The 26,187-nt window shown below is 41.3% G+C and overlaps 1 protein-coding gene and 1 long non-coding RNA gene across 2 annotated transcripts in view; one reads left to right on the top strand and one right to left on the bottom strand.

Annotated features, from left to right (window-relative positions):
* Positions 1-5,135: 5,135 nt before the first annotated feature.
* LOC134456121 (contactin-associated protein-like 2) overlaps positions 5,136-26,187 on the bottom strand; it is a 229,035-nt gene continuing 207,983 nt past the window's right edge. The window contains exons 18-19 of the mRNA XM_063207554.1: positions 5,623-5,859; positions 5,136-5,197 (exon numbers count right to left, since the gene is read on the bottom strand). Of these exons, the coding sequence (XP_063063624.1) occupies positions 5,136-5,197; positions 5,623-5,859 (299 nt within the window). The remainder of the gene's footprint in view (positions 5,198-5,622; positions 5,860-26,187) is intronic.
* LOC134455541 (uncharacterized) lies at positions 18,783-20,439 on the top strand. Its single transcript, XR_010036119.1, has 3 exons — positions 18,783-18,865; positions 19,348-19,619; positions 19,986-20,439. It is a non-coding gene; the product is annotated as an uncharacterized LOC134455541 (long non-coding RNA).

The raw sequence follows: 26,187 nt of genomic DNA, 5'->3' as shown, positions 1-26,187 counted from the left end.
CTCATACAAGTATACGCTCGCGCATACGCGCACACACACACACACACACACACACACACATGCACAAACACAGACAAATACACACCAGCCTCAGCAGCAACAGAGTCGCTTTTCAGTCCATTTAATGTGTCAGCCCTGCGGTGGCTTGCTCACTCTCATCCGCATGTGATTGGCTTCACCACTGTGAATGAAGTTGTACAAGCCACACTCTGTGTGTGTGTGTGTATGTGCGAAATTGCATGATTAATTAATCGAAATTAACGCGTTAATGTCCCAGCCCTAGTTTATAAGTTACTATATGACTTAGGTCCTAAATATATTTAAAATATGCTTGAGCTATATCATCCTAATAGATGTCTTAGGTCTTCAGAATCTCCTCTACTGGTTGTGGCTAGGGTCAGGTCTAAACAGGGTGAAATGGTATTATGAAATGGTCATTATGCTGCAAAATGCTGGAACCAACTCCCTATCCAAATTAGAACTGACCCAACATATCTTGTTTTAGAAGGAAACTATAAACAGCTTTATTCTCATCTACCTCTGGTGATGGTTAATTACATACTATCTTTAACACAATATAGTTTCTTATTTTTCTTTTCTCTACTCTTTTGCACATTGAATGACATTTATGTTTGATAATGTGTTATACAAGTCAGTTTGTTTGTTTGATTGATTGATTGATTGATAGTCTCTTGTATTATTGGACAGAAGCATGGAGTGCTGGCACTGGATTCCAATGTGGTCACTTGTCTGTGACATAGAATGATGTCATTATAGAACTGTATCATGTCTCCATGGAGATGATTCTAAAACCTCACCTGAGTAAATTCTCATTTAGCAGCAGGACACTGAAGAGGTCAGTTGGATTCTTGTCTTCTCCTGGATACTCACACACGGCTCATATATTGTGGAACTCAGATGGACAGCAACACTGATCAAGGTGTCGGATAACCATCATGCAGTAAGTACATGAAAATCAACACAGCATTTTCATCTAAGTAAGGGTTTCTGGTTTCTACCTCAACTTCAACATGAGGACAGAAGACTGAATGACTTTTAAAACGGCTGTCACACAACAATATGACTACTTATCCTAAATCCACATCCTAAATGATAGACTGGTATAGTTTGATGGAGAGTCAGAAGAATCATCCGAACATGAAGGCAAAAAAAGGTTTTTTTTCCTGCCCAACTTTTACACCTTTAGTTACTGCACTTTGCCTTTGTAGGGCAGTGTAATAATAATAATAATAATAATAATAATAATAATAATAATAATAATTATTATTGTTTAAAGTGCAGTATCACCATACAACATGGTCTCAAACACTGTAAAAATAAAAAATAAAATAAAAATAATGAATTAACTCTAAAAGATAATAAAGGAAAATGATGAGGAAAATAAAAATGACTGTGGTGCAGAGGTCACTCCCTTATGCTGCGTTGTGAACGGAAATTCTAACCAGGATGCTTCACGTGGACACAGTGAGCATGCCCGCTGCCTAGCAAATTGGCTGCCTGGTCGAAAAAACGCTGTCTTGAACGAACCTAATGTCTTCCGGACCATTGGATCATGCCTTGGCTTTATCTGACCCAGAACCAGTGTTGAGTCAAGTCAAGTCAAGTCGGCTTAATTGTCAGTTTCTTTGCACAGGTCATACAAGGACATTTAAATTACATTTTTCTATGACCCAAGGTGCTATTATAGCCTTAAACCAATTCCAGTGCGATTACTGGTCTACAAATCCTAATGCAAGAGTTAGTTTTATTTACTTTTTTGTCAATATGTTTCAAATGAAACCCAGTACAATTTTGTTTCCTTTACCTTTTCATAGCTACAATGATTCCCTACTTTGTCTTGTTACTGAGTGAAAAAAGAAAAGCATGAAATATACACAAAAAAACAAAATAATATATTTTTTCATTTAGAGTCAGACACAGACAATACACCAGGCATACTGAATAAAAACTCAGACAACATAAACTTTATTTTAAAAAAAAGCCTTTACAATATAGGCCCACCTGCGCGGAATACATTAGTGTAACGCAGAACTGGCAATCCGGTGTGCTTCAGTTACGGTAACAGGTTTTGTGAAACTTATAATACAATACATACCTGCCCTCAAGGAACACAAAGGAATAAGGTTACATAAATTAACAAAAAAAAATGAATTAAAAATCAAGCAATCTGCCTACTACAGGCAAAAAATGAGAATGATTAGTGCTTCAGTGGCGGAACAATTACATACAGGGCCCCAGGGCAAGACACTGATAGGGCCCCTCATACGGCCTGCCAAGGTCACATAGGGCCCCTGACACCCATACAGGAGGGCAATGGGCCCAGGGGCGAATGCCCTACTCGTCCCCCCTATAGCTCCGCCCCTGATTAGTGCTTCAGTCACTTATGAGTTTTAGTAACTGTAAAATAAGTGCAACATATTATTGGAAAGATACATAGACTATAGAAGGCATAGAAGATTTTTTTTCAACAAAAAAAGAAATTCATAAAAATGCTAAACACTGGATAACTAGTACACATAAACTTTCATTCCATTTCACATAATTCTCCCAGTCTCCTTTGACCCAAAAATCATCAATGCTTGGCAAGCCAGGCTATAACATGAAAAGTTAAGTTTGGCACCAATGGGAAAGGCTGCAGAGCCATCAAGAGTGGTCTAAGTGTGTCTCAGAAAGTATCTGAACAAAATGTAAAAGTTACAAAATCTCAGACATCATTCATGTTGTTTCTTCACCTACAAATGTTTACATGTGCCACCCTGATAAAATTAAAGTCCAATTGATGCTAAGTTCTATTTCTCCTACATGTAGGCCTATAACTAATCCATGCTCATCAGTCCCTTGCGGCACTTTCTCTTCATAATGGCTTGTCTTAGCTGAGAAAGTCAATGTCCTCTCTTTGTCTTGAGTTGCCTCTCTTACAGGATTTTGATCAGGAGATCATTCCTTTTCTGTTATGCAAACTCAAGAGAATCTGGAAATCATTGTCCCCTTCAACTTTTTGGATTCTTCAAAACTGTGTGTCTGTTCTTTATTCGGTGAAATTTCATGGCTCTTTGGGAATTTTCTGGGAATTTCACAGCTCTTAAGGATTTTTTTTTCTGACTAACTCTCATGGCCAACCCATTTCTTTGAGGGAGATGCAAAGGACACTCTAGCTCGCATTAATGAAATGCCGCCATATGCTACTGGTTGAGGCAACAATCGTTCAGATCACATATTCCTTCACATTGAGAAATTGGATATACTTAAATTTGATTGGTCCCTTATTCCTTTAGAATTTGAAAGAAATGCTGTAGTGTGCCTGGCAAAACATTCTGTATCATCACAGGTACCGTAGGATTGGTGGGCCCAGGCCCAGATATTAGACTGTGAGAAAGGGACTTATCCACCTCCACTTCAAACCAGATCTGCAATACACAAAGCAGGTGTAAAACATGTAGGAAACTACACAACTTAATAATATACAAATGAGATGGCTGCAAATTTATTTGCATTGCTAAAATGTAGTATATAAAAATGGGAAAACAAAAACCGCAAAACCAAAACGGCCTCAAGCAGGCACCTGAAAGCTACAAAAAATATTTTTTAATACAAAATACAATATACAGCTCTGAGCACTTACTTTGTTGCAGCCTCACAGCAAGCATAGGTACACCTCAACCGTTGAGTGAACAATGCAACTCCTGACCAGAAAAACTTTTTGAAGAATCAGATAGAGATAGCTGACCAGAAAAGTCATTATGCAATGAGAAAATGATACTACAGAAATATGAACCAATTTGCACCTCAGAAATAATAGAAATCACACACACACACAGCATTTACAATACCCATAAATAACATCATACAACAATAGTTCCCAACACTTCACCCTTGTGCCAATCATGTTCCCACCCTGCATCATGAGTGTTTTTTTTCTTGCGGTAGCTGTGGTAGATGTAGAAATGCTTTATGAATGAATAGGCATCCTAACTGCTGTGTCAACAGATGTATGTATGTCTCCGTGTGTGTTTGAATTTGCGAGTGAATCCAAGTGTCAGAAAGTGTAGGGAGGATATGTAGCATTATTCACTGAAAACTGTAGCTACACACCATCATTTTTCACACAGACACAACCCCAGATCTGATTAACACAATCCCAAACATGATGAGATTGACTTCCACATGTGTTTCCACATGACACACCTCACAGTTCACTTAGATCTGGGTTGTAGTACGTGTCAGTATAAAAAGGATCAAACATGTCACCAAGTGTGTCACCAGGACCAACCAGCAAGCAGGAAGGATGTCTGTGAGCTGACACAGACCAGGATGCTGGGGGCCAAATAGGAGAAGGCGGAGGAAGAGGATGAGGAGGAAGAGGAGGAGGAGGAGGAAGGGGAGGAAGAGGAGGAGGAGGCAACTGTTGCAGGAGCATCTTCGGAGGTGAAGAAGTACTTGAACAGGTTGCTGGCTTCAAAGAAGCTACCGCTCTCTGGCAAGACAAGGCACACAAGTATTGAATTCAGTCTTAAAATGTCAAAACAGTAGGAGAAGTTGACATCATTAAAAGAAATAATCTGGACTGGAGTCTACATTTAAAACTACTACCTGTAGCAGTGCATTCAAAATGGGAGATATGGGAGGAGGGTGGAGAAGAAAATGCAGGATAACAACATGAAGGATGTATGGTAATGGATAAGAAACATTACAGGGTGTGGAGGGAAGACATGCATGGCTGATGGTGACTTGTCAACGGTCAACGAGCAAAACTACTCAGTTTTTCTACTCAGTTGAACACCACCAAAACCAAGAAAATGGTAGATGACTTCAGGAGAGTCAACTCATTGAATGTGGAGACAGTCTGCACTTATATGTATCCAGGGGTTCCCCTTGACAATGCTGTGGACTAGTCTGCAAATTCAGATTTACTCTACAAGGAAGTGGAGAGCAGGCTCTACTCTAGGCTACTGCAACAGACTTCTGCTGACCAGTCTGTGGCCAGTTTACTGTCTTGGTCCTTGATGGGATGGAAGCATTACTCTCACTACAACAGCCGACCCTGAGCAGACTGGACTGTATACTAAACAACGTCGCCTGGACACCATCTTCACCAATCAGAGGAGTCTGTTCAGTTACATTCTCTGGTCCATCACTTGCAGGATAGAGAGGTCATGGAGGTCCTTTGGCCATCCAGCTATTCAACGACACAGAAGGAGATCCCCAGAGGGCAGTGGTCTTTGGCAGTGGCAGTGGACTTTTTTATGGTGGTTATACTGTATATTTGAACATTTTCTGAAGTGGGTGTACTGTATATATTTATGCTATTCAAAATAATGGATCAATCAATTTTAAGTGGGTATACTGAAATTTTGAAGTGGGTATACTGCGTTCTACGTAGACTACACCACTGCCAGAGGGTGCTGGATTACACAAATTATCCTTAAATTGTTTCTATTACTCTCGATGGGACCGTTATTTGTAGAATGAGAGAATGTCTGCATTTTACTTTTCAAAAAGATGAATGGAAGAATAAAATCATAAAATGAACGAGTCTATGAATTATGAAATGTATCTATTTATCTATCTAAAACTGTATATTACAGTCTGCTTGTCACTCACCTTTGGTGCAAAAGGGCCCATCATACGTAGTATCGGAGCAGTCACATGCGTATCCATTGTCCTTCTCCACACACTTGCCCCCGTTTTGGCAGTACATCCCATAGCTGGTGCAGTGACCTGAGCATCCGGCCTCGACCCCCGGGGTGACCTTGGCTCTTTCCTCAAGGTCAAGGGTCACGCCGTTCATCTGCAGGGCACGGATGCAGCCCAGGAACCCTCTCTGGCCACTAGCTGCACCTGCCACAGAGAGTAACAGAAACACACACACACACAGACACACACAGACACACACACACACACACACACACACACACACACACACACACACACACACACACACACACAAACACACACACAAACCAGTCAGCCACATGACGGACCACGCACCCATGACGGACCATGCCCCGTTTATACTGCGGGCGATTGGCCCAGGAACTGAAGCCCGGGAACTTAAGCCCAGGGCTAGAGTTCCTGGTGCGTTTATACTGCAGGCCAACTGAAAATTCTAAATGGAATGGTAGCTGTGGTAACTCATTCAAAAATGACCTGTAAGCACCAGGGCTAACTGGTGGCCCTGGTAGTTGAGAGCCTGTTACCTGGACAACAGTTCTTGGTTTGGCCCAGTTACAGCTGCTGCTACTATATTACTTCAGCAGATGGTATGAAAAACACTTCTAGGTTGTGCTATTCATTATGGTGAAATCAAACTAATAGCCTATATGTATCCAGCAAAGAACAAGACGAAGCACCACAAGAAGAGAAGAAACACTGTACCGTAACAGCTACTGTACTGGACTCTGTTGACTGTGCAGTAGGAGTTTTCTCATGGCAGAGGTGGGGTATATATACTGCAACAGGCATGATGTCGGGATTTGGCCTTGAGGCAGTGGGTTGGCTAAGGACAAGCTGTGTTGTGACACATTGAAGTCACCTATTGTCTTGGCAGGTCCAGGATGCAGGCTTCCCCGAAAAGCATCCATATACCTCCCATGGCAAGGCGAGGCGAGGCGAGATGAGCATGCAGTTTCAGGTGCCAGACAGACAGTAATGACACGCCCCCAAAACAAAGGATGAAAAATAAATAATAATAAGATAAATAATGAGAAAAAAAAATGAGAGGGCAAAAACAAGCCCACGTGCAATACAATGGTGCAGCTGAGATTAAGGAGAAAGTGGGAACATGATAAGATCAATATAAATTCACTCAGCTATGAAAAAGCTAAAATAGCAAGTCTCAAGGACAGATGATAACCAGTCCTTGCGAATCATTTGATTCTGAGAAGAGCAATGGAGGTAGATAAAAACACAACAATACTAAAACAGTAATGTATCAAACAAAATAATAAAAGAAAAACACATGAGGGACGAAATACTCTTCCTCCTCTAATTCGAAAACAACTGACTGTAGTATTAAACAAATAGTATCTGTCTCTTCTGTTGGACAGACATATCAGGTACATGACAGCAGAGACCTGTCATTGCAGAACAATATCCTGTGTGGTATAGGTCCACATGTTTAAATGCTTCCCATTAAAACTTTGAATGTCCTGCTGTTGTTTCATGATGTTATCTTACACAAGCTGTGGGTTCAGAGGTGCTGTCTGTGAGGGTCTGAAAAGGGAGCTTTCAAGAGTTGCGTTTATGATGCTAGCAGATACAGTTGGATTAGCTGCCTCTTTCTGATGTGTTTTTTGAAGGAGCAGCTGTGGTTTCCTAATAGTTCATGAGTTGGTCTTTATTTATTACATTACATTTAGAACAGTGCTTCCCAACCTATGGGCCGGGGCCCACTGGTGGGCCCTGAAGGTATTCCAAGTGGGCCTTGACATCATTTTCCAAAAATAATAATCATATTTTGGTGTGTGTTGTTGTTGTTCAAGTGGGCCCCAAGTTGAAAAAGGTTAGAAGATTTAGAAGATACTTTTACTCAAAGTGGCTAGAAAAGAGGACATAGGTCTGAATCAGAGGATATCGGGTGTGAATCCTGTATGGATATGGTGAAGAATATGGATGGAGGAATAATTAAACAATAGCATTGGACAGACTAATCCATGGCTGATGTGCCCGTGAGTATAGTATTTTACATGCCTTTACCAATAAGCTATTGGGGTCTCAGCTACAGTAAGTACTGTACGTGCAATGCACAAACAAAAAGTAAAAAGTAAATAACAACATGAAATACAAACTCTGCATCAGAGATAGTGTACACTCTAAGAAAATTTCCCTGCAAAATAACGGCAGTTACTGGCAATTATATTTACCTGTAATTCTACTGTTATTTCACACCAAAAATCAAATACAGCTCATTGCTGTTTAATGTATCACAGTATATAACATTTTTTCAGCAGCAATTGAACTGTTAAATAACAGTACTCTACAGAAAAATAACAGTACATTTCAGTTAAAAAGTTGAATTGTACTGTGTGATGACAGGCAAATACTGGGTCATAGTTGTATTCATGAATATGGCCATGGCAACTTCCCACCCCACCCATCATTCTCCATAACTGTGGTACCCTGGCCATGTTACCACCCCACCCTCCCATCGTTCACCATGACTGGAGTGCCTTGAGCATGATACTATGGCGCAATGCTGTATTGAGAAAATGGTTTGCGGTGGTCCTTTGAAAGTGTGGGCATGAACAAAATGTCAGAGTACGCAGTGCTATGTTACAATGATAGTGTGCAAGGTGGGCTTTTTACTGTATCTCTTGAGCCAATGATGAATATAGCATTGGTCAGTCTTTAAAAAAATATTTTGCACCAAGTAGCACAGCAAACAAGCAGCACTACAAGCTAGCTCTCAAAGCAATGCCCAATTTGCAGCAGGCACATTATATGCCACAATGCCACAAATGATGCCACATACAGCAAGCTTTCACAAAGAGGAAAGTGTGCAAGCATGTAAGCAAGCTTGTAGGCAAGCTTGTAGGCAAACAAGTGCTATGCTGTGCCATGCAGGCCAGCCAGCAGGCAGGCAAGCAACTGAAGTGTTGATAGTCCAGATTTATATACAGGTGCAAGAGTACCATGTGACCAGAGTCATCAGGCCCTTGGCAGGTGACGCCCGTAATTGAATAATGGCATAACAGCCCTACTCAGGTGAGGCCAGGCACTGATTAGCAGATTGGTTTAGATGGGGCTGCTTGTTGCAAGAGTGTTACACGTTCTTAAAATGTTTCAGCCATTCACACTTTCATCACTATCAAAATGCATGTGCTACTCACACTTTGCTGCATCAAGCACTTTTTAAGTATTGCAGTTTCCTTAGAAATTGTTTCATCATGCTTGATAGTATCAGATAATCTTTAACCAGTCAGAATGACTTCAGTTCTTCAGGTGGTATTGAAGTTTGATGGTGATCACGGACAAGTGGAGGATGAATGGGTTTCAATGGTGATGCCTAAAATAACTTGTTATTTTCTAGAGATGCACCGGATCCGGTTCCGGTTCCGGATCCGGATCCGTCAGGATAATAGAGTTTTTCACAGGGTCCGGGTCCGGCAGGATCTTAAGCAGTGGATCCGGTATCCGGCATGTTACCTAAAAATCAGGGTCTGGTGCATGTCTAGCCTAGGCTTTTCAGTCTTTCACAAACCCAATCACTGCATGGAGTGAAATCCCTTTGGAAGCGGCTATTGAAGGCAGTGTGGTAATAAGCCAATGAGTCTAAACAATAGTTTGCGCCAACGTAATAAAAAGGGCCCACGTGTGTGAGTAGACTATATGTTTCAAACCTTTTGTAGGATCCGGTATCCGGTTCCGGATCCGGCAGGATCTTATTCAGTGGATCTGGTATCCGGCAGGATCCTAAAAATCAGGATCCGGTGCATCTCTAGTTTTTTCCACAACGGCGAATACTGCTATTGTGCAGTACTTACTGTTTATGCTCAATATGTGACTCAAAGTAATATTTTCACAGTAGTTGTCTGCTTTTTCGAAAAACAGTAGAATGCTGTTGCAGAATTTCCGTAAATAAACAGCTATTTGTTACAGTGTAGGGTTGCTAAGCGATGGTGCCAATATTGTCTCCATGGTATTGTTATCAAATCATGCCAGCATGAAACTCACCCTGATTCACTGGCAGTGAGGGCAAAAGCATGAGAAAACACAACAAACAAACAAACAAACAAACAAATAAATAAATCAACTCTAGGCCTACTGTATAATCACTGCCATAAGCAGCGGTGTGGACACCAGCTGCTGACTGAATGCAGGGAATACCAAAAGGCTGGAGGCTAATGACCTGGTAATGAATAGGGAAAGCTCTATCTTACGTGCTAATTTACCACAGGGCAAGGTGTACCAGAGGGCTTTTGGAACTTGCTGTTGTTTGCGCTAACTGTGTAAACACACATTCGCCTCCACGACAGGGAGGAGAAAAGACCCACACTGATTGACTGCACGCAGCCGATGATTACATTTCATCTGCAACAATTGATGGGGATTAAACACGCACGCACGCACGCACGCACGCACGCACGCACGCACGCACGCACGCACGCACCACTCATGTCTTTCTCCCTGTTCGTATTTGGGTTTTCTCAAGTTCACCACGAATGTTTAATAATAACAGTGAGATGCAGGTCACACACTCTTCAGATCTAATCAAATTCAATTTCTATTCCCTTCGATGGCAAATCCTGAACTGCACGCCTGTATGGAAATGAGGGACCGGCCCACACAAACAAGTGTAGACTCACCACACTCCGTCTCGGTCCTTCGTCTGACAAAGTACAAGTTGTTCATTTTCCACTCTAGTCAGTGGCTTAAAGGCTATTTCTAGTTGGCATAACCAAGAAAAGAATTGCAAATATTATTTTCCTGTTGCGAATAATTCTGTTCAGTGCTTTTCTCATGAAAAAAGCTTTTTAAAACTTTGGCTGGGCTTGGTGCACTGATGTTATTAACTTCACAGTGAATTAGAAAATTGGCATTGGATGGAGTTGGAGGCAACTTGAAAGTCCACTCAACTTATTGCATTTGGCTTGGTTTCATAGACCACCGCACTCTCTCTCTCACACACACACACACACACACACACACACACACACACACACACACACACACACACACACACACACACACACACACACACACACACACACACACACACACACACACACACACACACACACACGGGTCATTCCAGCTGGAATCAGCAAATGGTCCCCACTCGACCCCCTCGGATTTGCTTGAAAAAAATATATGTGATGGCTTAAACATCCAATAGAACATATCCACCATTGCAGATTTCAGCTGTGCATACTTTTTCCACAAAAAATCTGTAAATAAGGACACCCCCTCCCCATGATTTGGTGTCACTGCCTGAGTGACCATATTCAGACTTAATTATCTCCAAAACTATTTGTGGTGGGTCCATTATTTTTTCAGGGCTAAGAGTCATAGACCTGACAAGCATACATTACAATTTGCAGCACTGTATGTCAAATTACACCTTAATGCTGGCCCTCTACTTTTCTTTGAAATTAAAATTGCAAGGGTGTTCAGATGTCCATAAAAACCTCAAATTTCAACATTCAAGGTTCATCCTTGGTACATGGTCAGATATGTTCCATGACTTTCACATCACATCATATTTAATATAAGGGTCCAATGGTTGTTGAGATGCCGAGGTCCAAAGATGGGCAAAAACTAATTTATACCATTATTTGGAGCAATATTCCCAATGTATGACACCAGTTGTGAACTTGCTGTTTGGTGTCTCTGAAAGATAATATTATTATTCATAACATATCTAAAAATTGGGATGGTGTTTTGCCCCATTATTTTTATAATGAATTTTTAAAACTCATTCCTGTGTGACATGCAGGTGCACCTTAGAAGCCCTGTTACCTTAGAAAAATTGGGTTTACTACACCTAAAATGAATAGCCAAGTCAGTGTACACTAAAACCTAAAATCTCTGATACCAAATAGGTGATTTTATACTTTGTTCAGCTCAGTATTTCAGTATTTCTGACTTAACCCTCAATTCCATCCTAAGAAGGTGGCCAATCCCCTTGATTTTTGTGTTCCATTTTCACACAAAGATGGCGGCTCATGGAGCCAATGGCATAGTTCCAAAATAGTTCCAGGAAGTCAGCATCATGGGAAGGAAACAATACACCATTGTTTGGAGCAATATTTCCAATATATGACAGCGGTTGTGAACTTGCTGTTTGTTGTTTCTGGAAGAGGATATTCTTATTAACAACATATCTAAAAATTGGGATGGTGTTTTGCCCCTTTATCTGTATAATGCCTTTTCAAATCTCAATGCAGTGTGGCATGCATCCCTCAAATCCATCCAAAGTGGCGTCATGAAAAAAACCCCCACCATTTTTTAGAGCAATACCTCCAAAGTATGACACCAGCTGTGAACTTGTTTTTTGTTGTGTCTGGAAGAGGATATTTTTATTAACAACATAGCAAAAAAATAGAATGGTGTTTTGCCTCATTCCTTTTAATGATCGTAAAGCGCATTGCGGTGTGACATAAGCCTGTGATCAAATAGTGCAGTGGGAAGCGGAAGTGGTGAATTGTTCTGGGCCAAGGACATGGGGGAATCAAGATTGGGTACTCATTACATTGCATGTATTGGGAAGGGGTCTCTTCAGACGACTTTATCCCGGGCCCAGGCAAAGCTGTTTGTTCAGCTGAGTATTTCTGATTTTTCTGGGATTCTGGCCTCATCTTTTTAAGTGTACTATCGGCCAGATGATCAAGTGACTACGCAACATGTTCTCACTGGCGCTACGTTTTCAAGATTCAAGATGGTTGAGAGAAGTACCATTTTAAGAGAAGTCATTAAAAAAACAACCTCTGGAAATAAAACAAGGCGTTGATATGATTTCCTTGATGCAACCTTGATTTCCTTAAAGTGATTTAATATTTGAAAAAAATGAAATGTATTAAAAAAGTCAGGAACTTTTAATGCTCTGGCCTGTGACAATACATTTTATACACACTTAACTTTCAATCACCAGTTGCAATTTGTGAGTTGACTTTAATAGGTAGCTTGCCACTGTCATTGATGATGCATTAGGTATCTGCACTCATATTGTTGTGTGCAATCTTCCTTCATTGGCAATTCAATGAGGAACACCTTGAAGGACCACAGAGGTACTGATATCAGTAAGCATACCAACACCATGCTCAGGGCACTTCGGTCAGGGGAGGATGGTGGGGGGCGGGAAGTTCTACAATCAGGATACCTCTTTACAAACTGTCTCCTCCTATGTGTCATCTCTAATCAACTTTTACTTTCCTATGCGACCATAAAACAGTCCCACCCCCGCCAACAGTCACCACGACAGAGGTACCCTGACTGTAGAACTGTGCCCCGCCCCCAATCCACCACCATATCTGAACGCTTTTGCATGCTGCAAAGCTTCCTTTCGGCTTCCATCATCTCACCTGGATCAATGTGATGATGAACTTTACAAGTAATGAACATTGTGTGCAAGCATCCAAATCATGATTGTTGTAATTACTGCTGCTAACCTGCAATCCACTTGTCAGCATTGCAGTGGGATATTATTACAATGATGCAAGCAGCTGAATTAGATCGCAACAATGTGACAAGAACCACATGGTTGTCTGGTGCCAATATGAACTTCTGTGCCTTCAATATTCACCTGATATTGAATACTGCATGCAAGCAAACTCTTCTAACAAAAACTCCAGGACCATGCTGTCAAACTAGTCTGAGGGAATCTCTAGCCAGTATGAATTAAGTTATTTTGCAATACAGCTGGTAACTTAACGAGTAAGACACAAGCTTCATAGCAAATATAAAGTTACAGGTGCTGGTTGAAAGACTAGTTAGGATGGGAGTCCTTGTTGCAAACACGAGTACTACAATTATTTAATCCTCTCCTATTTCATCACTTTATTCCAAGACTACTACTACCGCTACAACTACTACTACTACTACTACTACTACTACTATTACTACTACTAAAATGATGATGATGATTATTATTATGATTTTACAATTAAAATAATTAATGTCTATCAAAGCCATGTGCAATGTGCTATTCTTGCTGTGTGGCATCAATCAATTCATTTTCAAGTGTTATGGTTTCCCTAGAATTTGCTTTGTCATTCACAGGGTAGCCATCTTGTTTTCACTATTAAGGTGACATCAGAGCCATGGATTTGAGAGTTGCGACAAGTCGGTTGGTGACATGGTCCTCATAGCTTCAAGTAATTGTAGCCAATTGAGATTTTGAAGTCCGTTATAAAAAGAATGAGGCAAAACACCATCCCAATTTTTTGATATGTTGTTAAAAAAAACATCCTCTTTCAGAAACACCAAACAGAAAGTTCCTAACTAGTGTCATACATTGGAAATATTGCTCCAAACATTGGTGCGAATTAATTTTTTCCGAACTTTGGACCTCTGTATCTCAACAACCATTGGAGCCTTTTGTTAGATATACTATGATGTGAAAGTCATGGTACATATCAGACCATTTACCAAGGATGAACCTTACATGTAGAACTTTGAGGTTTTTACAGACATTTGGAAACCCTAGAACATATGATATCTACAAAAAGTAGAGGCACATTATTACGGTGTGATTTGACTTACAGTGCTGCAAATTGTAATATACGATATTCAGGTCTGGGACTCTTAGCCCTGAAAATATAATGAATCTGACACAAATAGTTCTGGAGATAATTGAATCTGAACATGGTCACTCATGCAATGTCGCTAAAACAAGCGTAGGGGGTGTACTTATTTACAGATTTTTTGTGCCAAAAGTATCCACAGCTGAGTTCTGATATTGTGGATATGATCTATTGGATGTTTAAGCCATCACATACATTTTTTTAGGCAAATCCGAGGGGGTCGAGTGGGAGATTTTTCAGAAATTTGCTGATTCCAGCTGGAATGACCCTACAACACATTCCTCCAGATAAGAGAGCAATTGGCTTTCCTGAGTCCCAATGTCCTCAACATGCGTTTCAAAGCTGCAGTTTGAAATAAGAATACTAAATAGACTGAATGGAAATTTGAAAAGCATTCAGCTTTTTGTGTTATAATTACATTGTGAGCAGACAAGAGCAGCTCTTTTTAATACTCCTTAAGCCAGAATAAGAGGCATTGCTAATATTACCTTATTATTAGTCACACAGCCCACATCCATGCGATGATGCTAGCCTCTTACTCAATGTACAAAAAACACCCTGGTCTCACTGAGCTAGCCTTGTTTTTCCTATTTATTCTCCTGACTGAATGCTTTCCGACATAATTGAGTAGACAACCTTGTGACAAATCCTACTTTTTAAAGAGGAGAAAGTAGTAATACAGCTATACTGGATTTGTTTTTGTCCTCTCCCCATTATGTTGTCCTTCTAAATACCATATCAAACTTAAAACTAAGCCTCCACACCTGTCTCCCGAAAGCACAGTTGACAACACATCTCTGTGTCTGTGTATCTGATCTGGTAGAATTGGCACCATGGCTAAAAAGTAAATACAGCTACAGAAACAGAAATGGGAGATCTGCTGTACGCTTTAGAGACTTTTTCAACACGTTGATCTGTTGGGGTTCACAACAGTGGCAAACATGAGCCAAGGTGTATGTGTGTGCGTGTGTGTGTGTGTGTGTGTGTGTGTGTGTGTGTGTGTGTGTGTGTGTGTGTGTGTGTGTGTGTGTGCATAATCCCTGTGTGATCTATGGTGTCTGCTATCCCTTATAGTCGGGGAGGAACGGTAGCTTACCATGCACCCCCCCCACAACAAAACGCCATATGACTTTTTTTAATCTTCAAGATGTCCTGAATAAGAATTTAAGTGGTAACAGTAATATAAGTCACTCCCACTATACTTTTTCACATCATATTGTATATGACCCCAGAATGCTCAATGCATTCTAGTAGTACACTGCCAAGACCTCTAGAGCCATGATGCAATTGGTTATCATAGCTTATGATATACCATATGAAAGCTTAGAGTCTGTAGTATACATATATTATATGGTATTTGGTGTACCTTTTGCATAGCAACGGTTGCTAGGCAAAGCATCTTCCTTAGCAACCACCATCAGTGATACAGTTCCTCTGCGATTACATTGTGCTATGATGTCTGGATCTAGACCATTTTTCCAAGGTTCAACATGACTCGTTTGAACCTCCAAGATGTCCCTAATAAGAATTTGAGTGGTAACAGTAATATAACTCATTCCTACTATACTCTTGTACATCATATTGTACATGACCCCAGTATGCTCTATACGTTTTAGTTCTATGTAGTAGCAAACTGCCAAGGCCACTACAGCCATTTTGCAGTTGGTTATCATAGTTTGTTATATACAATATGAAACCTTGGAGTGTGTAGTTTATGAATATTGTCATATTCTTGGTGTACCTATAACATTTGGGAAAATATACTTGGTTTAGTGGTATGATGTCTGACAGCTCTGTTTTTTTCTCGATTCATTAAATGACTGATTCTTACATATATAAAGACCTTAAAAGGAAATATATTAACAATTTGAAAAAGTCCAAACCCTAAATGTGATGTTCGTAAGCACTAACTACTGGAAATATTGACAATGTTGCAATCTGTACTGTCTGTGTCACCGTTACAGTCCGTGCAAGTTGGTGCACAAGACCATAAGACCCCAATAGAAGGAAACCAGTTGAATCATAAATAAAGTTTATTGAACATTTGGGGAAAGGTATAGTCCAAGGCGGAAAGTTCATTTACTGCTACTGCCACTGTCTGTGCTTGACCAATCACTTTCAATTTCACTCTCACTGCTACCATCACAGTGGACTTTACAGTGACACAGTGATACAGCTGGTGATGATGCTCTCAATGGTTCCTCTGTAGAAGGTGGTCATGATGGCTGGTGGGGCACTGGCATGCCTCAGTTTTCGCAGGAAATAGAGGCGATGGGCTTTCTTGGTCAGTGATGCAGTGTTGGTGGTCCAGGAGAGGTTCTCGCTGATGTGCACTCCAAGGAATTTTGTGTTGCTCACCCTCTCCATAGCAGCACCATCGATGGTCAGTGGCAGGAGTTGGTGGTGACCTTTCTGGAAGTTGACAACAATCTCCTTTGTCTTGCTGACATTCAGTAGGAGGTTGAGGATGGACTTGATGTGTGCCATGACCAGCCGTTCGAAGCACTTCATGATGATGGGTGTCAGTGCTATGGGACGGTAATCGTTGAAGCAGGATGCAGATGACTTCTTTGGTACCGATATGATGGTGGCGGCTTTGAAACAGGAGAGGACAATGGCTTGTTGTAGTGAGGTGTTGAAGATGTCAGTGGAGACATGCTTTAGTTCCTCAGCACAGTCTTTCAGCACCAGTCCAGGGATGTTGTGTGGGCCTGTTGTTTTGTGCGGGTTGTTCCTCGAAGCGTGTGAAAAAGCTGTTGAGGTCGTTCAGCAGGGATGTGTTGTTTTTGCAGCTCCGAGGTGATGGCTTGTAGTTAGTGATAGCTTGGATGTCCTTCCATTTGCTCCGTGCATCTTTGCTTGTGTGTATTCTTGCTTTGCCTTTCTAATGCCTTGTGAAGTTGGCCCTAGCTGTTTTCAGGCCCACTTCATCCCGAGCTCTGAAGGCTTTGTCTCTTACCCTCAGCAGCCTGTGGACGTCCCCCGTCAGCCATGGCTTCTGGTTGGCTCGAGTGATTATTGTTTTTGTGTCTGTGATGTCATCTATGCATTTGGTGATGAAGGATGTGACTGTATCTTTATACTCCTCAATGTTTATTTGGTTGTTGTTGGTGGCTACTTGTTTAAAAATATCCCAGTCAGATATTTCAAAGCAGTTTTGGAGGGCGGATAAATCCCATTCCTGATTATGATGCGCTAATTAATTCTGAAAACCCTTTAAATAATAAAAAAAATTATAATATTCTAATACATCATAATTGGCTAACATTGTAGAAGGGAGCCATTTAAAGACCTCATGACACGTGGAGACGACCCTTTTTAGTTCAGCCTGAAATAACTATTAAATTCTAGTTGAGATGCATCCATATGACAAGTATTAGTGGTTCTCCTGTTATTTCCAAAATTTGAACACGCGCCACTAAATTCCACATGCCAGTGGCCCTTCCATAAAATGACGTATGCTCAGGAATGCCGCCACGCCACACCTCTCTGTTTACACCTGACTGCACGTGCTGTCAACCATCCTGACAGGAATCGATAGAGTGTACGTTCTTTCTCGAATATTTTTTTAACAACATGCCCGAGCGGTGCGTTGCAGGATACTGCTCAAACACCAGGGAGAGCGGTTTCACACTGCATCGCTTTTCAAAAGACCCTGAATTGAACTTGCTGTGGACTCGCAGGACGAGAACTGATCCCAAAAGAACACCGTGGAAGCCAAGCTCTGTACTGTGTTCTGCACATTTTCTCTGCTACGACTCGACCTAGGCTCTGAAGGAGCAACTTGGAATTGATGTTCGTCTGAAGAGGGTTTCGCGGCCCAAATCAGTGCCGAGCATATTCCCTCGGGGGACAAGCTCGAGGGGGGCGAGCGGCACCGACGCCAGCTGAAGGGGGTCTCGCTCTGGAGAAAAGGCAGCGGCTGGAGGTAGGCTGTACCATCTTATTTTGGACTGCATTCTAATCATGAACTCGAGGGAAAGGAAGTGCAAAGAGGTTTGTGTTTTATCACCGCGTAAACCACTTGCTTGGTGAACGGTATGAAGTTGGTGCCAGTTCTGAACACTTCAACAAAGCTTGCTACTAAAGTGCTTCAGCCGTGCATCTAAATTAATCTCAGAGAGTGTTTGCAAAAAAGTCAAGTCGCCTTCCTACATTTCAGTTCGCCGCCGTAGGCCTACAGTTACAGTAAAATTATATGTGTCTACTGGTAAATAGTCTACTGTAGGCCTACCAGCTGAAAAGACAATCAATGCAACTCTATGCGACTGCCCCCCCCCCCATCAGCGTTGTGTCCGTGACTAATGGAGCATGAACGTACTCTACGTGTTGACAAATAGCCTACTCTTGTCAGAAACCCAAACGAACATGCAGTAACCGCTGTTATGTAATGTCATGTAAATTTGCAACTTCTTTCTGTGTTCAAGAACAATCTGCTGTCATGTTTGTTTTGGGTTTGCAGTAGCGCTTTTTCTCTCCTATTCACGCGGCATCATAATATTTATATAATGTTTCAGATACTCCAGGAATGCCAGTCTGAGTAGGCCTATGTTGCTGCAGAGGAAAGAGATGGCTTCACTGCTGACGGGGTCCCATCAATTGATGTAAGTTTTGGTAAAGTGTGTAGGTCAACTAAGTTAGGCTACTAATACAGATCACATTTGACTACACACCACACTCTCAGACCTTACACTGGTTGGGTTTAGTACACTGTAAATGGGTCTACTTTTTGCTCAGATAGGTTCTTTGTGTTAGGAAAGAAACCTTTTTTCAATTATTATTTTATTTTTCCTTTTACACATACACACACACATTTTATATGTGCTCATATTCATGTTCTTATTTATTCATGTGAACTCAACAAAAGATCAGCACTGTGACTTTTGCATACAAGCATGTCTGAGGCGACCAACAAGGACTGTGACTATGCAGTTCTAAGGAAGTGTAGCCTACATTTTATATGTCTCTACACATATATTGGTACACCCCACATTATTTCATCCCGGCATTGCCCCAGGTGTGTGTGTGTGTGCCAGATGTACATTACATTCACTATTTATTGATTCATCTACACATGTTTACTCAGGTGTCAAGAAGAAGTTGCAGAGCCTTGGTCAAACCAGAGGTTGCCAGGATGTCAAACCCTGGGTGGGAAGTATAATAAACCATCTGTACTGGGCTGTGGTCTCGACGCCTCCTGACAATGTTCAACTTGTGGTGGACAAATGGACATCAGTTATGGATCACATCCACAACAGGCATACCGGATTCGAGGGACTGTTCTCTTCTTGTGCACACAGAGTCTTGGAAGGCAGGGAACAGCCTGTGTCACTTTTCATACAAAGGGATGGAGAGCAGGTAATCATACAGAAATATTCAGTGAAACATACTTTTAGGACATTACATTATACTTGGTAGACTCTTTTATCCAAAGCTGCTTTCAATCAAGGACTTAGCTACAGCTTGCAACATTCCCAGTGCACAAAAAATGTACAGAGCAATGATTGTAAATGTCTCAGGACTTGCACTTTTGTTTGTTTCAAAAGACATTATCACAGGGTAAGGAAGAGTAGTAGTATGTCTCAGATAGACTGGGGCCATTTCTGAAGTGACTATAGAAAGTTCATAGCAGATAAGATTAGGTTTTTGAGATGTAGGCCTACTAGTGTGCTATATCTATTGTAGGATTAATTTGAACCTTGTCCCCATATTCCTCTGCAACAGGCTATGCTGAAGAGCTGATGCGGATGGTGGAGGCCATGTGTCGAGTTGAGGACTACAGCTGTGATGACTTTGACATTCCAGACCTATCCCCTGTTCCAGAGCCACTGAGTGCATCATGTGAAAAGCCGGATAAGAGGGCAGCAGTCAGTACACACACACACAACACGCTTTAGCGCCACAAACAACCCTTCAATATAGACATTACCAAAAGTTTGATGCAGGTAATTCCAAAACCACAGTACAGGGTGTGTTGGAAGGACACTTTTTTCTCTCTTTTTTTCACACTTATGCATACAAATGGTTCCAACTCAGGTGACTTATCTGAGTAAAAAGTAGACCAATGTACTTGTCGTATGTTCAGCTGATTCTCCACTGGTTGGATTGAGTTTGCGGTGATAGTATGTGTAGCTCTGCTCCAGCAGGGGGCACCAAAGCTACACACTCACCATCTGTTGTGAACCATGCCAGGTCCTCGTTAGGTTTTTAGTGTTTTTTTTAGTAATGACGGTCTCACTGTACATAAGGTACAATGGCATACATGGTGTTACAGTTATGTATTATGTGCTACTGTTGTAATTACACCACAAATGTACTCATACTTTTGTTTAAAATTGGACAGAGCTGAACTGCATGTAATAAACACATTTATTTTCATATTTTCTGTGAGTGCATTGATCTACTGTGTTGGGAACCACCTGCTCCATCCTCTCCTTGGGGTTCTGAAAAAGGTTATTACAGGGTGTGTAATATTAGCTTTAGTCATTTGAGATGGAGAGACCTTGAGGTGATATTTTGAATATCCTACCCACTCATTTCATGTCTGTGTTGCTACAGTGCCCCCCAATACCCATGTGGGCTTTCATTGTATTGTCCCAGAAGTACTGCACAACATCTGGGACACCACATGATAAAGAATACTAGATAAGCTTCCATGGTGAAGGTGTAAGTTGTCAGTTTGCTAGCAAAAATGCCCAAGTAATTTTATGGGGCAAAATTAGATTTTTCCATACCCTATCCCCGTCATTTCTGTCTTCCTGCCTCAGTCATTGGTCAATCACAACTCTCAGAAGTTAAAAAAAACAGTACCTATCAAAACTGCCAAGTTATATGGTGAAAAAGCTCAAATGAATGATTAGGGACAGAGCTATAAGGAGGACAATTAGGGCATTTGCAACTAGTCCAAGGGCCCTCCTTTAGGTAATGGGGGCCCTAACGGGCTGTATGTGGGGCCCTATCTATTTGCCCTAGCGCCCTGTGTGCAATTGTTCCACCACTTTGAATGTCTTAGTCCGCTTGACTTAGACATTGACACACACAATATCGCAGAGGTCGTTCGTTTACATCTGTTTAGGGTTTTTATTAATACATTTCCGTAAATCAAAAGTGATGGCCATGTGTTTTAATTTAATCTCCAGGCTTCACTGTCTGAGTGATAATATTTTTGATGTTTTAATACAAAGTTTGAGTCTTAAAATAAAATTGTGATATGATGAAACTTTGAAACATTTCTATATTATATTGCATTTTTCTTATGTTACTTTTGTGTTAAAAGCTGAAATTGATGATGGATTGCTTTTCAATGAAGATTTGATTTAACTTTTGTGGATAAGCACAATATATTCAATCGAGAAGATCTTACCCCTATTGCAATCAGGATGGCATTCTTCAATGAAATTGTTTACTCAATAGCCATATCAGAGTGATAAGCACATGATGGGTTTAAAACCTGTGCAGTGTAGCAATTCCATGCCCTGGGCACCACAGTTATGGTTGTGGATTAGGGCGGGCCACCGTTCTATGATCAGATCATCTCGGTCATGGAGGTGTTTGGGGGGTGGGACTGCCTTATGCTCATGTTGAAGAGCAAAGGTTCACCAGAGATGGTGTACAGAGGGAGGAGACAATTTGTAAGGGAGGTACCCTGACCAATTAACTGTTCCACCCCTCTACCTACCATGACTGTGATGGCCTGAGCATGGCATGAGTGCACTGGTGCTGAAACATTTAATGTGCATTTGACTTTGATGTGCATTGCTTGAGACATTTTCAGTGAATGAATTTAGTATGGAAGAACATGGCAATGGGAAATATATCAGATCATAACATCATAAAATTGTCTGAACAGTAAAACTCATTATATTTATTATGACATCAAGTGAACTGATAAGCAAAGAACTGAGTTGTAAAAGTAAGCTTGTAGGAGCAGGTAGGGATTATAAATCTAAGCAGGATGGGAATGCTTAATGCAGTCAAGACTATTACAATTTGTACAAGATTGTTCCAATGGTTCATCACTTTATTTCAGGATTTCGTCTCTGGAATAACACTAAAAGAAAAATGTTCAACTGTTTGTTTCCTAAGAAGTTGACTTGTCTCTTCTCAAAAAGTAATAGATAAAATAAATCCAATACATTTACATCTTAGGTGATGCTGCTGGTGGTGGTGGTGGTGGTGGTGGTGTGTGTGTGTGTGTGTGTGTGAGGGTGGGGTGGGGTCCTCAAATGTGGTCTTTGCCCAGGACCTCAGACTTCCTAAAACCGCCACTGCTGAAGTTGTATGTTTGGTGTCACCTAGGCCAAGGGGCGTGGGGTCTCGAAACTGTTCTTTGCCTAGGACCTCAGACTTTCTAAAACCGCCACTGGTGAGGTTGTATTTGGCGCCCCCTAGGGCAAATTCATGTGAAGCTACAGGTAACATGTATTGACATTCATTGTCATTTATTTATCAACACTTGTGCATGAGCAACATCACGGGCTGTTGTCCTGGAACCCCCTGTAATCTGTAGAGGGAAAAGTTATCCGGATGGACCACACCACAAAGGAAGGTAAGGGGACCTTGGCGTGTATTCCCAGGTAGTCATAGCTAGATCTAAGAAATTGTCTATATGCAGTGTATCTCTTCCACCTAAAAGTTGAAAGATGATCAGAAGAGAGAAAAAACAGATGAGTTTTAGATGTAGGCCTGCATGACAAGTTTACATCATTGATATGAAATCATACGGTTCCTACTATTCCATACAAATGGTTTTACAATATGACTAGGCTACTCACTCGTTCCCTCTACGTCCCCGTAGTCTTGCCGGTAGTGGAAATATGCGGTGCGGAGAACGTGCTCGTTCAGACAAACGGGCTGAAAGCCAGAATGTTCTGTTACGCAGCGAATGTGTCCCGCTCCTCTTCTCTCCTGGCGCAAACTTTGGGCTGCTCACGGCAGCACACAGAGTCCTTTACTGTTTGCACACCTCCCACAAAAACACCTAAAATGCGACAGATAAAGGCACGAATGTTGGAAATAATCACAGAACTTCACAAAGTTTCAATGTCGAGTGTTGATTCGCGTAAAAGTCCGGAGTAGCCTATTCGCGGAAGGAAAGGCACTGGAGCCAAGCCATGGCGCAGGGCAAACTGCGTAATTGGTCTGACGGCCTTGGTGTTCCTTTATAAAAACAAATAATAATATAGGCCTAACTACATAAAGATGAAGACAATGAGGCACTGAGACGTAAAATCATTTTGCGATCGGTACAGTCCCCTACCTATGGCTATTAGGCTACTTTTGGGATGTGATAAGTAGACTGCACACAAATGCTCGGTGGTACAAACAAACGATACAACAAAGTAGGCCTACACTATCTTACGGAGTCTACTCTCCGTTCATTGTCAGGAAAATGAATAAGAAGATAGTTACCATTCCACGCTCTGTAGCCTGCCAACATCTCTTGGCATCCCGCGGTCTGTCACAGCAGCACCACCGACAGCGCCTTCTGCTTCGCCATCCGAACTTTCGGAGCCTCGTCGCTCCATCTCATCCAGATACGGCTCGTAGCCTATCTGTAGGGCATAATGCCTCCACCACTGTCTTCCAGTATCGGGTCGGACTCTTCTACTTTCAAAAATGTTTCAGGCTCCGAGTATGCGTCAGATGAGTTGTCTAGACCCACTACGGAATCCATGTTAGTTGTGACAGGTAATCCTGACAGGCGTCAAGACAGTCCTGATAGGCCTATAGATTCCTGAGCGTGCGTCATCGGTGACGTGACGGACTTGTAGGAAGCGCGCCAGCAGATGTCAAAAATCTCGCTGTTCAAAGGCCATAAAACATCATGTTTTCCATCATAATGATCAAAGCCAACTTCAAGTGACTATATTTTATGCTTACTTTCAATATGTTTGTGTATATTACAATATTTCCCAAGTGTCATATGGTCTTTAAAGAATAGAAAAATCAGAGCTGTCAGACATCATATCACTAAACCAAGTATATCTTCCCAAATGTCATAGATACACTATAATAACAAATATGGTAATATTCATAAACTACACACTCCAAGCTTTCATATGGTATATAACAAGCTATAATAACCAACTGTAAAATGGCTGTAGAGGCCTTGGCAGTTTACTACTACATAGAACTAAAACGTATAGAGCGTACTGGGGTCATGTACAATACGATGTACAAGAGTATAGTAGGAATGAGTTATATTACTGTTACCACTCAAATTCTTATTAGGGACATCTTGGAGGTTCAAACAAGTCATGTTGAACCTTGGAAAAATGGTCTAGATCCAGACATCACAGCACAATGTAATCGCAGAGGAACTGTATCACTGATGGTGGTTGCTAAGGAAGATGCTTTGCGTAGCAACCGTTGCTATGCAAAAGGTACACCAAATACCATATAATATATGTATACTACAGACTCCAAGCTTTCATATGGTATATCATAAGCTATGATAACCAATTGCATCATGGCTCTAGAGGTCTTGGCAGTGTACTACTAGAATGCATTGAGCATTCTGGGGTCATATGCAATATGATGTGAAAAAGTATAGTGGGAGTGAGTTATATTACTGTTACCACTCAAATTCTTATTCAGGACATCTTGAAGATTAAAAAAAGTCATATGGCGTTTTGTTGTGGGGGGGGTGCATGGTAAGCTACCGTTCCTCCCCGTCTATTATGTGACACTTTACCCCTGCTATGCTGCAGCTCTGTCTGGTGAAGGACAACACAAGGCCTCTTGTTTTTTTTTTTGCTGTGGTGAAAAAAATGACGAGTGTCCGAAAACAATACCCCACTCTGTCAGACATATCAATCCTAGGTTCCTTTGATGAGTTTCAAGCTGCATTACAGTTAATGCCTTGACACAACTAGAAACGGTTTGGTGCGCGTTTGGAAAGGGGGGGGGGGCGTGTTAACCATTTAGCAAGCTGGCTGGTGTGTGTGTGTGTGTGTGTGTGTGTGTGTGTGTGTGTGTGTGTGTGTGTGTGTGTGTGTCAGGCACGTGCACTCCAATACGGCAGGGGAGGCACGGCCTCACCACCTCCAGATGAGAATGATGAGATGCAGTTAATGTGAATAATAGTAACAATAACAGCTATTGTTTTCGAGCATCTGCACCATAACTACCATTTGAGCAGTATTTAAACAGTTTCACTCATTTTCAATCATTTCCGTGGCCAAAATCGTAATATTTGCCCATTTCATGTCAAATTGCTCCAGGGGCGTATCCAGGACATTTTTACTAGGGTGGCCAAGATGACACACAAATATAGTCTGAGGTGGCCATGGAATCATGGAATTATATACACATACGGGGGTCCTCCCACACAGAAAATGTTGCATTTATTCTATGCTATTTCCTGCATTTTAAAGAAAAGCACCAGTGAACTTCAAATACAATATTTTGTAGTAGTATAAAATATATATATATATATATAGTATTGAAATGTTCTATGTTTAGGTCTTTGTTTTCTATGTATGTATTCACAGAAATTAAAGATAAATGCACACACATATCCTCATTAAGTTATTTTAATGTGCCAGGCTTTTAATTGAAAGTGCAGTGTAATCTGGTTAACCCCTTAAGATGCGGCTTTATATATTTGTTGTTACCAGTATGGTAATGACCAAGTCGTGGTGCATTCCTAAAGGGCCTGTGTTGTGTCATAGTATTGTAGTGCTATGGTAGTTACATTTCAATGACTATTACAGCGTGCCACAGGAGGTACGGCGCGCATTAAGGGGCTACATGCTATGCATTCACATATAAATATGCATAATTGGCCATTTTTAAATAACTGAAGTATGAGAGAGTAGACACCAACTTCATGAATGACATCTGAACCTGACATACCATGCTCAGTAGGTGGAGATCCAGACAACACAGATTCACAGTCCGTCTCCTCCTCCTCCAAATGTGG

This window comes from Engraulis encrasicolus, chromosome 9, assembly GCF_034702125.1.
Source record: "Engraulis encrasicolus isolate BLACKSEA-1 chromosome 9, IST_EnEncr_1.0, whole genome shotgun sequence".
Lineage (NCBI taxonomy): Eukaryota > Metazoa > Chordata > Actinopteri > Clupeiformes > Engraulidae > Engraulis > Engraulis encrasicolus.
Note: the sequence above shows the minus strand (reverse complement) of the source record. Positions and strands in the feature narration are given on the sequence as shown.